The sequence below is a fragment of the Rhinoderma darwinii genome, chromosome 2 (genome assembly GCF_050947455.1).
Source record: "Rhinoderma darwinii isolate aRhiDar2 chromosome 2, aRhiDar2.hap1, whole genome shotgun sequence".
In the NCBI taxonomy this organism is placed as follows: Eukaryota; Metazoa; Chordata; class Amphibia; order Anura; family Rhinodermatidae; genus Rhinoderma; species Rhinoderma darwinii.
The window spans coordinates 174,434,421-174,447,764 of NC_134688.1; the positions used below are offsets into that span (position 1 = coordinate 174,434,421).

Here is a 13,344-nt window from a genome sequence, read left to right on the forward strand (position 1 = left end):
CGCAGCATGCATGGGCACCAGCGGAAATGCAGCAAATGTTCACTACGGACTTCAGGCTTTGCATTGCAAAGGCTGAAATCTGCGGCAAGTCCGCTGTGATATCCGCAACTTCTGAATTACCTGTCAAATATGCAAATTTTGCTGCAGATTCGTTGCGTAATTGGCACGAATTTGCGGCAAAATCTGCAGCGGAAAATTTCTGCCATGGCTGAACATGCCAGTAACAGTAACATCCATCAGGCTCCCATAGAGGTAGGTTATTCTCCCAGAAAAGTCAGTTATAGTGCCCCCATATCACTGCCTACCTTTAGCACTTCTCTCCTCCCCAACCAATTGCTCAATTTAGGGTCAACAAAAGGGTTCCACACACCCTAGGCAACACTATTTATTTCAGTAGGATGCCATAGCACTTCTTTTCTTAGCATTGATCAATAATTCTATCTTCGTCATTTAATATACATTATATAAATAATCTAACACTAACTAGCCACCTTGAAGCTTAGGTAAATTACATTATTGTTTGCACTATAATGCTTTAAGTGTTTAATTTTAATTTTAGCCATAGCACTATCTTTCTTTCTTTTTTAGGATTTCCAGGGAGAAGAGGAGACCGTGGTACACCTGGTTTACCAGGATTGCCTGGGCTACCTGGCCTTAAGGGTAATCCAGGTGTAAAAGGATTTGATGGGCAGAAAGGTGGTCCAGGTGATGTTTTGGGAGCTCCTTCAGGAACTCAGGGAGATATTGGATTTTCTGGTTTCCCAGGTCCAAAAGGCAAACAAGGCGAACCGGGATTATCAGGACTACAAGGTACAAAACTCTTAGTTTTTTTGCTCTTCATCTCTTTATACCATTTACAGAAAATGTTAGAAAAACATCTGAAGCAGCATGAAACAATAACAGTACACTTAAACCTACAGTAAATATTTCTTAATGTATTGCATGCCACTGAGGATTGCATAGAAAACTGATTACAGAGTGTGGCAAATTGTAATCTGACGCGTGCTACATCTTCAGTCCACAATATCCATTCATTATGTGAAGTAATTTTGAGGTGTTTTTTTTAATTTTAGAATTCTAGAATTCGAAAGCTAAACCAATGTCACATATTAAAGCTAGTGACCAAGGACATTATGCTTCATACTTAATGATGTCTGTGTATGGTTAGCTGTAGTGAGGCTGAAAAATAATATCAAGTAGTTTCTATAGTGTTGATCCAGAAGAAGGCTTATCCAATGAATGTGTATGGTAGCTTTCTGTAAACAAATTCTTGACTCCAAATATGAAATCAGAACAAATCTCTGAATCCGTTACACGTATTGAGCAATCTAACACATATTTGATATCCAAGGGACCACTGTGATGCCAGACTATTGCTAAACATTTCAACCTCAAACTCCAATCATGCAATTATTGAGTTTCTGTATTTCTTTCACTACTTCCAAAAATAGTTTACTTTATTTAACATTTACTGAGATGGTAATGCGTGTTTATGTACTGATTACATTACACATTTCTGCTACTTATATTGGTTACTATACTGTTCTCCCTAGGCATCAATGGTATACCTGGGATTCCAGGACTGAAAGGTATTCAAGGTGATCCTGGAATTCCTGGTTCTCCAGGCTTGCCAGGACCAGCAGGTAACGGTGGATTTCCTGGAATGTCAGGAAAACAGGGAACAATAGGAACAGTCGGATCCCCTGGACTTCTAGGTGAGATTAGAAAATTTTTTGTTAAATATAAAAATGAAGTCACCCACATAAGATGGAATTCTCCTGCTTCACTCCCTCTAGAGGGGCATTGTCCAGGATAGATTATATATTAGCTTCTCCCTCAGTGGCTCTTACGGTCTCTAAGATTGAATATGTATCCCATAATGCCTCTGATCATGCATCTTTGCTAGCAGAACTGGAATTGTATGATAGAAGAGTGAGCAAGGCAAATTGGAGGATACCTCCATTCTATATCTCATTAGTTGGCACCAATGATCATATACCGGACCAGTTGGGTCAATTTTTGGAGATTCAACGTTTGAAAATAATCTGTTGTTAAAGTGGGATACCCTAAAAGCTTTTTTGAGGGGATGCTTGAAATCCACTATTTCTTTTATAAAGAAGGAGACTCATAGAATAGAAAACGACCTTGCTGAGTCATGTAAAACATTAGAGACATATTTTTTGTCTGACTCTACAGAGGATAGAAGGATAGCATGGTTACAGGCGGGCAGGAGATATTTGCTTCAGCTCCAAGAGAAGAGTGATAGAAACCTATTCTTCCTTAAACAACATTCTTTTGAAATAGGTAATCAATCGCTCGTATAGTACACAGTAATCAATCTTCACAGGCTACTCTACAGATCCTAAAAGAGGATGATGAGGTGCTTAATAGGGCAGAACAAATAGTGGATATATTCTATAGATTTTTTGATGACCTATATAAATCCCATAGTGAATACCCTGTAACAGATCTAAGGGAATACCTAGATCTCGTTCCCGTCATTGACTACGGAAGATCAGAATTTCTTAGACGTGGAAATTACCCTTGAAGAGATATTGGTTGCACTAAAGGACATGTCTAACGGGATATCGCCTGGACCTGATGGTATCCCCCTGGAAGTGTATAGTAAATATGTAGATATTTTGGGTCCAGAATTGCTGAGAATGTTTCATACTGCTTTCTCTATTGGCCACTTACCAACTTCTTTATATGAAGCTACGATTGTGGTGCTGTTGAAACCGGATAAAAACCCTGTGGAGTGTGGACCTTATAGGCCCATTTCTCTTCTCAATGTTGATTCGAAAATCTTGGCCAAAATTTTAGCAAAGAGGCTCAACAATGTTATTACTCCCCTGATTCATGAAGACCAAATGGGATTCATACCGGCTAGGTCCACTTCTGAAAATATCCGCAGAGTCCTGGCGATTTCCCAAATGGGGGTTAATGGAGGGGCGACATGGGCCTTGGCTTCGCTTTTTTTTAAACATCCGACACGCAAGAATTGTATCACAAATTGTGCCAAAATGAAATGCAATCTGTGCTCTAAATGTGTTATGTGTTTTTGACACTTTTTGACACTTCGAAAGTTGCGAGAAAGGTGCATGGCTAAGAAGAGTCATAGAATCCGCCAAATTTATAAAATATGTGTGCCTTTTTTTTTTTTTTTTGCACATGCACTCCAACCATGAGGTGGTGTAAAGAAGACAACTGTGTCTAACTTGCATAGCACATTGCGCCAAATATATTATGCCACATGTTCCATTCCCTAGGATATGCTCTCAATATGTGATTAGAGCTCATTCCCTATTCAATTGTAGACTTTTCAAGCATGCAGCCAGCTTTGTCCAGATAGAAAATGTTAAAAGTGACATTGGCAAGTTTGATGGCAAGGATTTTCTTCAGTATCTTTACCTCTATTTAGAGGTGGGAGATTAAATGGTCCAATAATCAGTGCAGGTATTTTTTCCTGGGCTTAGTTATTGGTATAATTCACACATGGAGGAAAGTGGGGATCTAGATCTGATGGCCTGTGTAAAAAGCTGCTGTAAATTGAGGTCCCTATAGTGCATTTATCATTTGCCAGGTAGACCATGTGTGTTAGGAGACTTATTCAATTGAAAGGCTAAGATTGCATGAGAGAATGTGTTGCGGGTGCTTGAAGTGAGTTGGTGTTCAGAACTCGAAGCAAAGAAGGTCAAGCTGATCTAGGTAAGTTCTGGTATCAGAGGTGGTCATGTTGGAGGAGGAAGAGTACATGGGTTTGTAGGTCAACAAACTGGGCCATACAGATTATGTGTCCCTCAATTAATTCTGTCCATAAGGTAATTAGTAATCAGATGTTAATTCTTGGGACCACTTAGCAATAGAGTGCAGTGCAAGTTGTATCAACGGAGCACACTTTGTAATTACATTTTTGATGGTCTTTTTCTAATCATAATAAAGAACAAAGTGAGAACAAAGACATGCGTTTGCCTTTTCTTTTTACAAATTAAATAATGGATTTACAACGTGTTCAGTGATTTACTTCTGTAATAACTGGCACTCATTACCTGCCTTACCAGTATTATCTCTGTACACAAGCTAAACTAAAAAAAAAAAAAACCTTTAAAATGGGTGTTAGATGAGTTTAATAAAATTAAAGACCCCTTATAGATGTTGGCATGTATCCCCCGAAGTATACTTATGATATACTTTAGTTTAAACCTAATCTATGCACAAGGATGGTGATTCTATAACTTATAGTATCTTTGCATTGTAACTGCATTTGCACAAACTGCATTGTAACTCTATGATATTGTAACAACACAGGTTCTCCAGGACCAAGAGGAGATGAAGGTGTAAAAGGCCAGCCTGGACTATCCTGGATTGAAGGACAACCAGGAGATGGAGGAAATGTAGGCATTACTGGTATAAGGGGAAGACCAGGAGAGCCAGGCTTTTCTGGTTTGACTGGGATGGACGGACACCCTGGTACAAAAGGTAAATTAAATCAATCTCAGTGTAATTTTATTCTTTTTGTGAACTGAACAAAAAGTGTTCTAGTGTTTTTGTAAATGTTATTGTTTTTATAACTGACTGTAATCTTTTTTGTCAGGTACTTTGAAAAGATTCTCAGTTCATGTGTTCTACTCTCTTCCTTAAACTATTGATATAGTCTCAATAATTCCCAAGGTTTGGTTCTTTATTACCTCAGTGTGAACTTTTTTTTACCATTGCATCTAAAATAGGCACAAAAGGTTCACCTGGCATGGCAGGTTTCGAAGGAATGAAAGGAGAGAAAGGAAGACCTGCATGGAGTGGACCTAAGGGAGAATTTGGCAATGTTGGTTCACCAGGGATTAAAGGCCTTACAGGAGATTCAGGCACAAAAGGTAAATTCTAAAAACTATGGGCTAAATACTACCACACCTTTGCTTGTTGTCTTTCATCCGCTTTGCGTGAGTAATAATTAGGTAACTCTGATTATCTATCACGCTAGAGATTAATATGCTTTGCATTTTAATCTTCTCTTGGTGAATCACTGGCTTTTGGAACAGCATATCCATTTCATGCTTCCAGTTTTGCCATTAGGAATTTCTGGGCCACATACATCCAAGGAATCTAGCCCCCCCCCCCCCTCATTACTGTGGGAATGCAATGGAGATCAGCGGGAGGGGAGCAGGAGTGAGACGCAAAATGGTAAGGGCTCTCTGAAAGGGGCAGGACAGAAATAGTATATTGGCAGGGCTTTATCAGGGGCCAAGGGGGAGACAGTAGGTGTGTAGGGGGGCTAAGTAAGCCAGTGCTGGCTGCTGCTTCTGGCTCCTGCAGACTGAATGATCTCCCACGACCAGGCAATCCTGGACGAAGTCCCTTCCCCCTCCTCCTCCTCCTTACAAGTGGCAACTACATTAGCTGCATAGACTCCAGCCCAGATGCCGGAATTTATTCAGACTTTCGACCAGACTGCTAAATTAATTCAGACCCCAGACCATATCCGTAAATTAATCCAGACCCCCGATCAGACCCCAATATTAGAGGTATTAAAGATCGGATTAAAAGGATACCGATATTTAATTTACTCAATAATTATAACCCTGCTAGATTTGTATTGGTGGAAACTCACTTAACAAAAAATAAGTTGAAAATTCTCACAAAACCTTGGATTAGTCTTTTCATGCTGTATTTTGAGGTTTTGCAAGAGGTGTGAGCATTATGGTTTATAAGAATATTAAGACCTCAATCATCGAGACCAGTATAGACACGGTGGAAAGATTTATTTTGCTTTTTGGTGTTTTAACCACTTGGCGCCACAGACATTTTTCGTCTTTTCGTTTTTTATCCCCTGCCTTCCAAGAGCCAAAACTTTTTTATTTTTCCATCAATGGTGTGGTGTAAAGGCTTATTTTTTGTAGGATGAGCCGTAGTCTATATTGGCACTATTTAAAGTTCCATACAATGTACTGGGAAACTGATAAAAAATTCTTTGTGTGGTGGAATTGGAAAAAACTGTGATTCCTCCATTGTTTTTATGGGTTTCGTTTATACATGTTTCACCGTAAAACGACAACTTAACTTTATTCTGCTGGTCAATGTAATTATGGCGACACCAAATGTACGCAGTTTTTATTATGGTTTACTACTTCTACAAATAAAAAACTATTTGTTTTAAAAAAAAAAAAAAATTGTGTCACCAAATTCTGAAAGCCATAACTTTTTTATTTTTTTTGTCGATTGAGAGATCTGTGGGACGCGCTGTAGTTTTTTACAGGTACAATTTTTAAACATACAATATTTTCATTACACGATTCTGGTGTTTTATTTGTTTTTCTTTATGGCATTCACCATGCCAGATAAATAATGTTATATTTTAATAGTTCGGACTTCTATGGACATGGCAATACTAATTTTGTTCATTACTTTAGAGGAAAAATGGGAAAAGTTTTTTTTTTTAACTTTTAATATTTTTTTTGGGCAAATGCTGAATACTTTATTTAACTATTTTTAACAATTTTTATTAGTCCCTGTATGGGATTTGAGTGTATCAGTGTATTGTCATTTTTACAGACATGATTGCTACAGTATTTAATGGAGAAAAGGAAGTAAAAGTAATGTTATTGGGAGAGGTCATGTGGACACTATCGGTAACTGTTTGAGAGTCTCATGGTCTTAGATCAGCAATTGTTGAGCTTTATTAGAATATGGTGATTATGAGGCTTAGTATATGTTCTGATGTAGTTTATGCACATGTTAAATTGACTGTGTCAGAACATGTATTTACATCTCTTGTGATGCGTTTGCACTTTAAATTATACACAGTTCTCTTAGTATGTTGAAAAAATTCTAATAAAAATAAGTATTTAAAAAAAATTATATCACCATAGATTTAGTACAACGCCATAGATTTTTTTTTTTTTTTTGGTGCTTTGTAGAACATAGTCCATGCAGGAAAATTGTTAAACTTAGGCCGGATTTACACGAGCGTGTGCGTTTTGCACACGTAAAAAACGTGGCGTTTTGCGCACGCAAAAGGTACATAACAGCTCCGTGTGTCAGCCCTGTATGATGCGCGGCTGCGTGATTTTCGCGCAGCCGCCATGATTATGACACTCTGTTTGTATGTTTGTAAACAGAAAAGCACGTGGTACTTTTTACTGCTGTTGCGCGATTCACTTCCGTGTGCTGCGCGTGATTTTCACGCACCCATTAACTTCAATGGGTGCGTGATGCGCGAACAACGCACAAATATCGGACATGTCGTGAGTTTTACGCACGGGCGTATATCACGTTAGTCTAAATAAGCCCTTAAATACATTTCTTCAACCATTTGCTTGCATTTTCATGATTTCTATTGCAGCTTTACAAATTGTCAAATGCCTAAACATAGAGCCAAAGTACATTAACAGAAAAATGTTTTATTCTCATTGTGGAGGTACTCGAGGGGAAATCGGACCACCAGGACGTGAACCTGAAATGAAGCCAGAAATGTTAATAGAGATGAAGGGACATAAAGGAGATCATGGTTCTGCAGGACTGAAAGGATTCACAGGGCTTAAAGGTAAGGATGCTAAATGTAATATTATTATGCATCCTGAAAATAAATATAATTTATTTCACTTATATAACTTGCAACTTTAATTTACTAAATGTGTGTTGTTCTTTAGGATCTAAAGGTATGCCGGGTCATCCTGGGCAACCTGGACAGTCTGGCTTACCTGGAATGCCTAACTATAACGAAGGTGAAAAAGGAGAAAGTGGAGTATTTGGGCACCCTGGATTTCCAGGAGTTCCAGGCGACATTGGCCCACCAGGCATTCGTGGATTCCCGGGATTTACAGGTCCCAGAGTAAGTACATCTCAGTAGCAAGTGTGTTTAAAAATCAGGAAACGAAAAGAAAGTGGTTGGCGTTTTCACCAGTCACTCTCCATGAAACAAAATTATAAAAGTAGCATTTGGAACATATGAGCATATGTGTCCTGTTGTTAATACCATATTAGGATTAAATGCTCAGGAACAACTACATTAAAAGGGTTATACATTCCGGTCCCCTGACGCTCTGATTCTGAGATTTTAATAGAAAATCTCATAATCAGCGCGACAGGGGACCGGAATGTATATTAACGAGTGTACTCGCATACTGCAGTGAGTACACTGCTAATACTTTTCGGTCCCCACATAACAAATAATAAAAGCTCAATCACAGGTGCTGAACAAAAGAATCGTTGGGATCACTCCAACATATTACAATGAGTCATGTTACTACGGCTTGAGTATTTTCAGAACACTCATTCATTACTTTCACACGCAGGGTTCAAAGGGTATGCCTGGTATTTTCGGCCTTTCAGGTGAAAAAGGTACATTTGGAGATAAAGGTAAGCTATGTCTAGAGTTGTTTTTTCCTAGAACTAACAATAACATTAATTTATCATCTATAATAATTTATTGGCGTTTTGCATTCCTCATCACAGGAGAAAGAGGAGAAACTATAGAAATACCTGGAGGAAGAGGAATCAAGGGTCTGACAGGAGAGAGTGGGTTACCAGGTATGTTCATTAGAGAAATAGTCCACCAATGTACAAAAGCAAGCATATGAAAACTTAACATTCATTTTAGGAAAATTGATACTTGTTATAGTATAGTATAGTATATGGTGCATCAAAAAACATAATCTAAACACATCTCTTATCTTTTTTCTCTTCTGTGAGCAGTTGATTATTTAAAGGTTTTGTCTCAGTATTAAATGTTATAGCAATATAATTCAGCATTAAAAATTATTATTGTAATTTACCTTATGTTGCAAAAATGCTCCAGTTGTGAGATATTCCGTTTGCTACATTATAATGGCACCCCCTGGTGTTCAATCAGTATAGTAATCGAAATTAGACAAGGAGGCAGCACTTCCAAAAAAGACAGCTTTAATCACCCGTGCGACGTTTCAGTACAACAGTACCTTTCTCAAGCTTGAGAAAGGTATTGTTGTACTGAAATGTTGCACGGGTGATTAAAGCTGTCTTTTTGAAAGTGCTGCCTGCTTGTCTATTTTCATTTGCTCAATATTGAGGACCGTGGACCAGGTCCTATTGAGGCGTGCACCCATCCGTGGTCCAGTGCTCTGGAATTCTTCTCTTTTGTACAATCAGTATAGTAATCTGCATGTCCCGCTACTGAGCTGAATAAGCGAGGATACACATGCTCAGTTCTCCTCTCAAACTGCCACAAACCAATAGAAAATGCATTTTATGCTTGTCAGTAAAGAATATATGTTCACAGAAAAAAGGAGTCATATACTATTACCAATATTAAAAAAGTAGAAAAAGTCAAAATGTTATTAAATCACAACAAATATAAAAACTGTACACAGAGGATTTAAATTAATAACTGTATATGGGCTACATACAAAATCATCCACATCAAATAGCAAAAAGAGTCTCACATATGAAAAGTTGTATAACCATATCAGGAAAAGCGCTATGATGTTGAATGACAAACGTCAATGGGTATAAAATAGCTAATAAGGGGCACTAAGTCACAAGATTGCGGGGAGATAGAATGATAGTATATATCCCAAAGTGCTTGTCAGCAGAACATGTAGTGAACTAACACAACATGGACTAGTATGCGAACTATCATATAGAGGAAACAAACCCTCTAAACTCAATCAATAAAAATAGTGACCCAAAGGAAAGTAAAGATCCAGTGTCTTACCCATAATGATGGTGTCACGGACACAGGGTATGTGGACCCACTAGGCCGCTCCGCCGTAGCGGGGAGGCAGCTGACCAGGTCACAGTCTATGCGAAAGACAATGGCAGACAGTAATGCTTGGGTACCTGAAATAGTCCGGAAAGGTGGCTGTGGCTTCAGCACGGATGGAGGCTGGTGCGGCAGGTGGCGCCAGACGTGGCGGGCAGTATCCGATGAAGCGGGGGACACTGGACGTGGCAGAGGACGCTTGACGTGGCAGAAGACGCTTGACGTGGCAGAAGACACTGGACGTGGCAGACGACACTTCTCCAACGCTGGTAGGCACAGGAACTAGAACAATACGGAATACAGGAACGGTAACAGGGTACGGGTAACAGCTGGAACGGGAGACACTAAGGGACCATTGCGAGACAGACTGGGAAAGACTAGCAACGCTCAGGCAAGGATCAGAAGGCCTGGGGCCTTCTTATAGACCAGGAAATCAGGGCAGATGATGATGATGACGAAATCATTTGTGCGCGCGCTGGCCCTTTAAGGCCGTGCTCGAGCGAGCACGTGCACCCTACGGGACACAGCAGGACGGAGTGAAAGTGAGTGCTGGCGTCTCCTAGGAAGGAGACAGGGACCAGCGCTCACGGATCCATGGCTGCGGGCGTCGGGAAGGTGAGTGAACCCGACGGCCCGCGGCCATGGACGTTACAGTATTCCCCCTCTTACGCCCCCTCTTCTTGGGGCCAGAGCGAGGGAGGAACTTTTTAATGAGAGCAGGAGCACTGAGGTTCTCTTCTGGCTCCCAGGACCTCTCCTCAGGACCAAACCCTCTCCAGTCCACCAAATAGAAAGTCCTTCCTCCTACCCTCCTGCGGTCCAGGATCTCCTTTACCTCGAATACATCAGAGGGACCGCTGGGGGCAACTGTGAAACTAGAAGTCTTGCTGTAGCAGTTCAGGACCACTGGTTTCAGGAGGGACACATGGAAGGAGTTAGGGATTCTGAAGGTAGGAGGCAGCCGCAGTTTATAGGAGACAGGGTTGATCTGTTGCAGAATCTCGAAAGGACCAAGGAACCTGGGAGCGAACTTGTATGAGGGTACCTTCAAGCGAATGTTCCGAGAGGACAGCCAGACTTTAGTCCCTGGCTCTCTTCTCTTAGTATCTGCCTTTCGCTTCATGCAATCTACTGCCAGCAAAATAGAGGACCGGGTCTGTTGCCAGATTTGCAGGAAGTCCCCATATGCAGAGTCAGCAGCAGGAACCTGAGATGAAGTCGACACAGGAAGAGGAACTCTGGGATGTTGACTGTACACGATGTGAAACGGAGTGGAAGTGGTGGACTCACTTGTGTGGTTGTTGTATGAAAACTCGGCCCATGGAAGAAGCTGTACCCAGTTATCATACTGTGAAGAGATGAAGTGGCGGAGATAATTCTCCATGATCTGGTTGATCCTCTCAACTTTCCCATTGGATTGGGGGTGATAGGCAGAGGAAAAATCCAATCTCACATCCAGGAGTTTACAGAGGGCTCTCCAGAATTTAGAGGTAAACTGAACCCCCCGGTCGGACACAATGTGAAGAGGCAAGCCATGCAAGCGAAAGATGTGCTGAATGAAGAGACTCGCCAGTCGGGGAGCAGAAAGTAGGCCGGTCAGCGGGATAAAATGTGCCATCTTAGAGAACCGGTCCACCACCACCCAGATGGTGTTGCATCCTGCTGAGAGAGGAAGGTCTGTGACGAAGTCCAATTGCGATGTGCTGCCAGGGGGCACTGGGTACAGGCAGAGGTTGAAGCAGGCCGGCATTCTTGGAGCGAGTCACTTTATTAGAGGCACACACCGTGCAAGCAGAGACAAAGTCCAGAACATCTTTAGGTAGCGTGGGCCACCAAAAGTGACGAGCAATCAGTTCTTGGGTTTTACGGACACCAGCGTGCCCAGCTAGTTTAGAACTGTGTCCCCAGCGGAGAATTCTTTTTCTGTCTGCCAACCGAACAAAAGTTCTCCCCGGAGGGATATTTCTAAGCTGCAGAGGATTGGCGGTGACAACGCAGGATGGGTCTATGATAGTCTGAAGGGACTTCACCATGTCTTCCGTCTCAAATGATCTTGACAGGGCATCGGCCCTCACATTCTTGTCAGCAGGACGGTAGTGAAGCAGAGATTGGAAACGGGTGAAGAACAGTGACCACCTGGCTTGACGAGGATTTAGTCTTTGAGCGGACTGAAGGTAGGTGAGGTTCTTGTGGTCGGTGAAGATCAGGATGGGGTGAGCTGCGCCTTCTAGAAGATGTCTCGACTCCTCCAGGGCCAATTTGCTAGCCAGTAGCTCCCGATCTCCAATGGAGTAATTGCGCTCAGCAGAGGAAGACAGTCTTGAGTAGTAGCCACATACAACTGCCTTTCCTTTGGAGCTCCTCTGGAACAGAAGTGCGCCTGCACCAACAGAGGAAGCGTCCACTTCTAGTGAGAACTGCCGAGATACGTCAGGGTGATGGAGGATTGAAGCTGAAGTGAAGGCTTTCTTGAGGCTAATGAATGCGGACTCTGCCTCTGGAGTCCACACCTTGGCGTTCACACCCTTCTTGGTAAGGGTAGAGATGGGAGCCGTCAGAGAAGAAAAGTTCGGAATAAACTGCCGGTAGAAATTGGCGAATCCCAGGAACCGTTTTATGGCCCTTAGGCCTTGAGGACGTGGCCATTCCAGGACAGACTTTAGCTTCTCAGGGTCCATCTTAAGGCCTTGATCCGAGATTACGTAGCCCAGGAAGGGCAAAGACCTCTTTTCAAAGGTGCATTTTTCTAACTTGGCATACAAGCGATTCTCTCTTAGTCGCAGATGAACCTGACGAACATGCCTCCGATGGGTCATCAGATCTGGGGAGAAAATTAAAATATCATCGAGATAAACTACAACACACATATAGAGGAGATCTCGGAAGATATCATTAACGAACTCCCGAAATACTGCGGGAGCGTTACACAGTCCGAAGGGCATCACTAGGTATTCGTAGTGCCAATCGCGGGTGTTAAATGCCGTCTTCCATTCGTCACCCTGGCGAATCCGGATTACATTATAGGCCCCCCGCAGATCTAGCTTGGAAAAAATGTTGGCTCCTCGTATGCGATCAAACAGCTCGGAAATAAGTGGCAATGGGTATTTGTTCTTGACCGTGATCTGATTGAGACCACGGTAGTCAATGCAAGGTCGGAGAGATCCATCTCTCTTTTTAACGAAGAAGAAGCCTGCCCGAATAAAACCCCTCTCCAAGTTCTCCTTGATATAGGCTGACATCGATAAAGTCTCTGGCAAGGAGAGAGGATATACTCATCCACGGGAAGAGAAGCATTGGGAACCAGTTCAATGGGACAGTCATAATTCCGATGTGAAGGCAACGTCTCAGCCTCTCGTTTGCAAAAGACATCCGCAAAACTGGCATACTGAGATGGTAGGCTGGAAAGTGACTGAGGCAGCGGGGGCACAACAGGACGGACTTGTGACAGGCAATGGCTATGGCATCTGGAACCCCATTGAAGAACCTCTCCAGAATTCCAGTCAAGTGTCGGGGCGTGAAGACGGAGCCATGGCAGACCCAGCAGGATAGGGTTGATAGCCTTGGGTAGTACCAGGAAGGTGATCTGTTCCGAGTGAAGAGCTCCGACCCGT

The 13,344-nt window shown here is 42.0% G+C and overlaps 1 protein-coding gene across 1 annotated transcript in view; it reads left to right on the forward strand.

Moving 5' to 3' along the window:
* The window catches only part of COL4A2 (collagen type IV alpha 2 chain), a 252,511-nt gene that overhangs the window by 212,761 nt on the left and 26,406 nt on the right, over positions 1 to 13,344 (forward strand). Inside the window, exons 30-37 of the mRNA XM_075852496.1 lie at positions 589 to 810; positions 1,554 to 1,715; positions 4,309 to 4,479; positions 4,728 to 4,871; positions 7,412 to 7,537; positions 7,644 to 7,825; positions 8,289 to 8,352; positions 8,449 to 8,523. Coding sequence (XP_075708611.1) covers positions 589 to 810; positions 1,554 to 1,715; positions 4,309 to 4,479; positions 4,728 to 4,871; positions 7,412 to 7,537; positions 7,644 to 7,825; positions 8,289 to 8,352; positions 8,449 to 8,523 — 1,146 coding nt within the window. The remainder of the gene's footprint in view (positions 1 to 588; positions 811 to 1,553; positions 1,716 to 4,308; positions 4,480 to 4,727; positions 4,872 to 7,411; positions 7,538 to 7,643; positions 7,826 to 8,288; positions 8,353 to 8,448; positions 8,524 to 13,344) is intronic.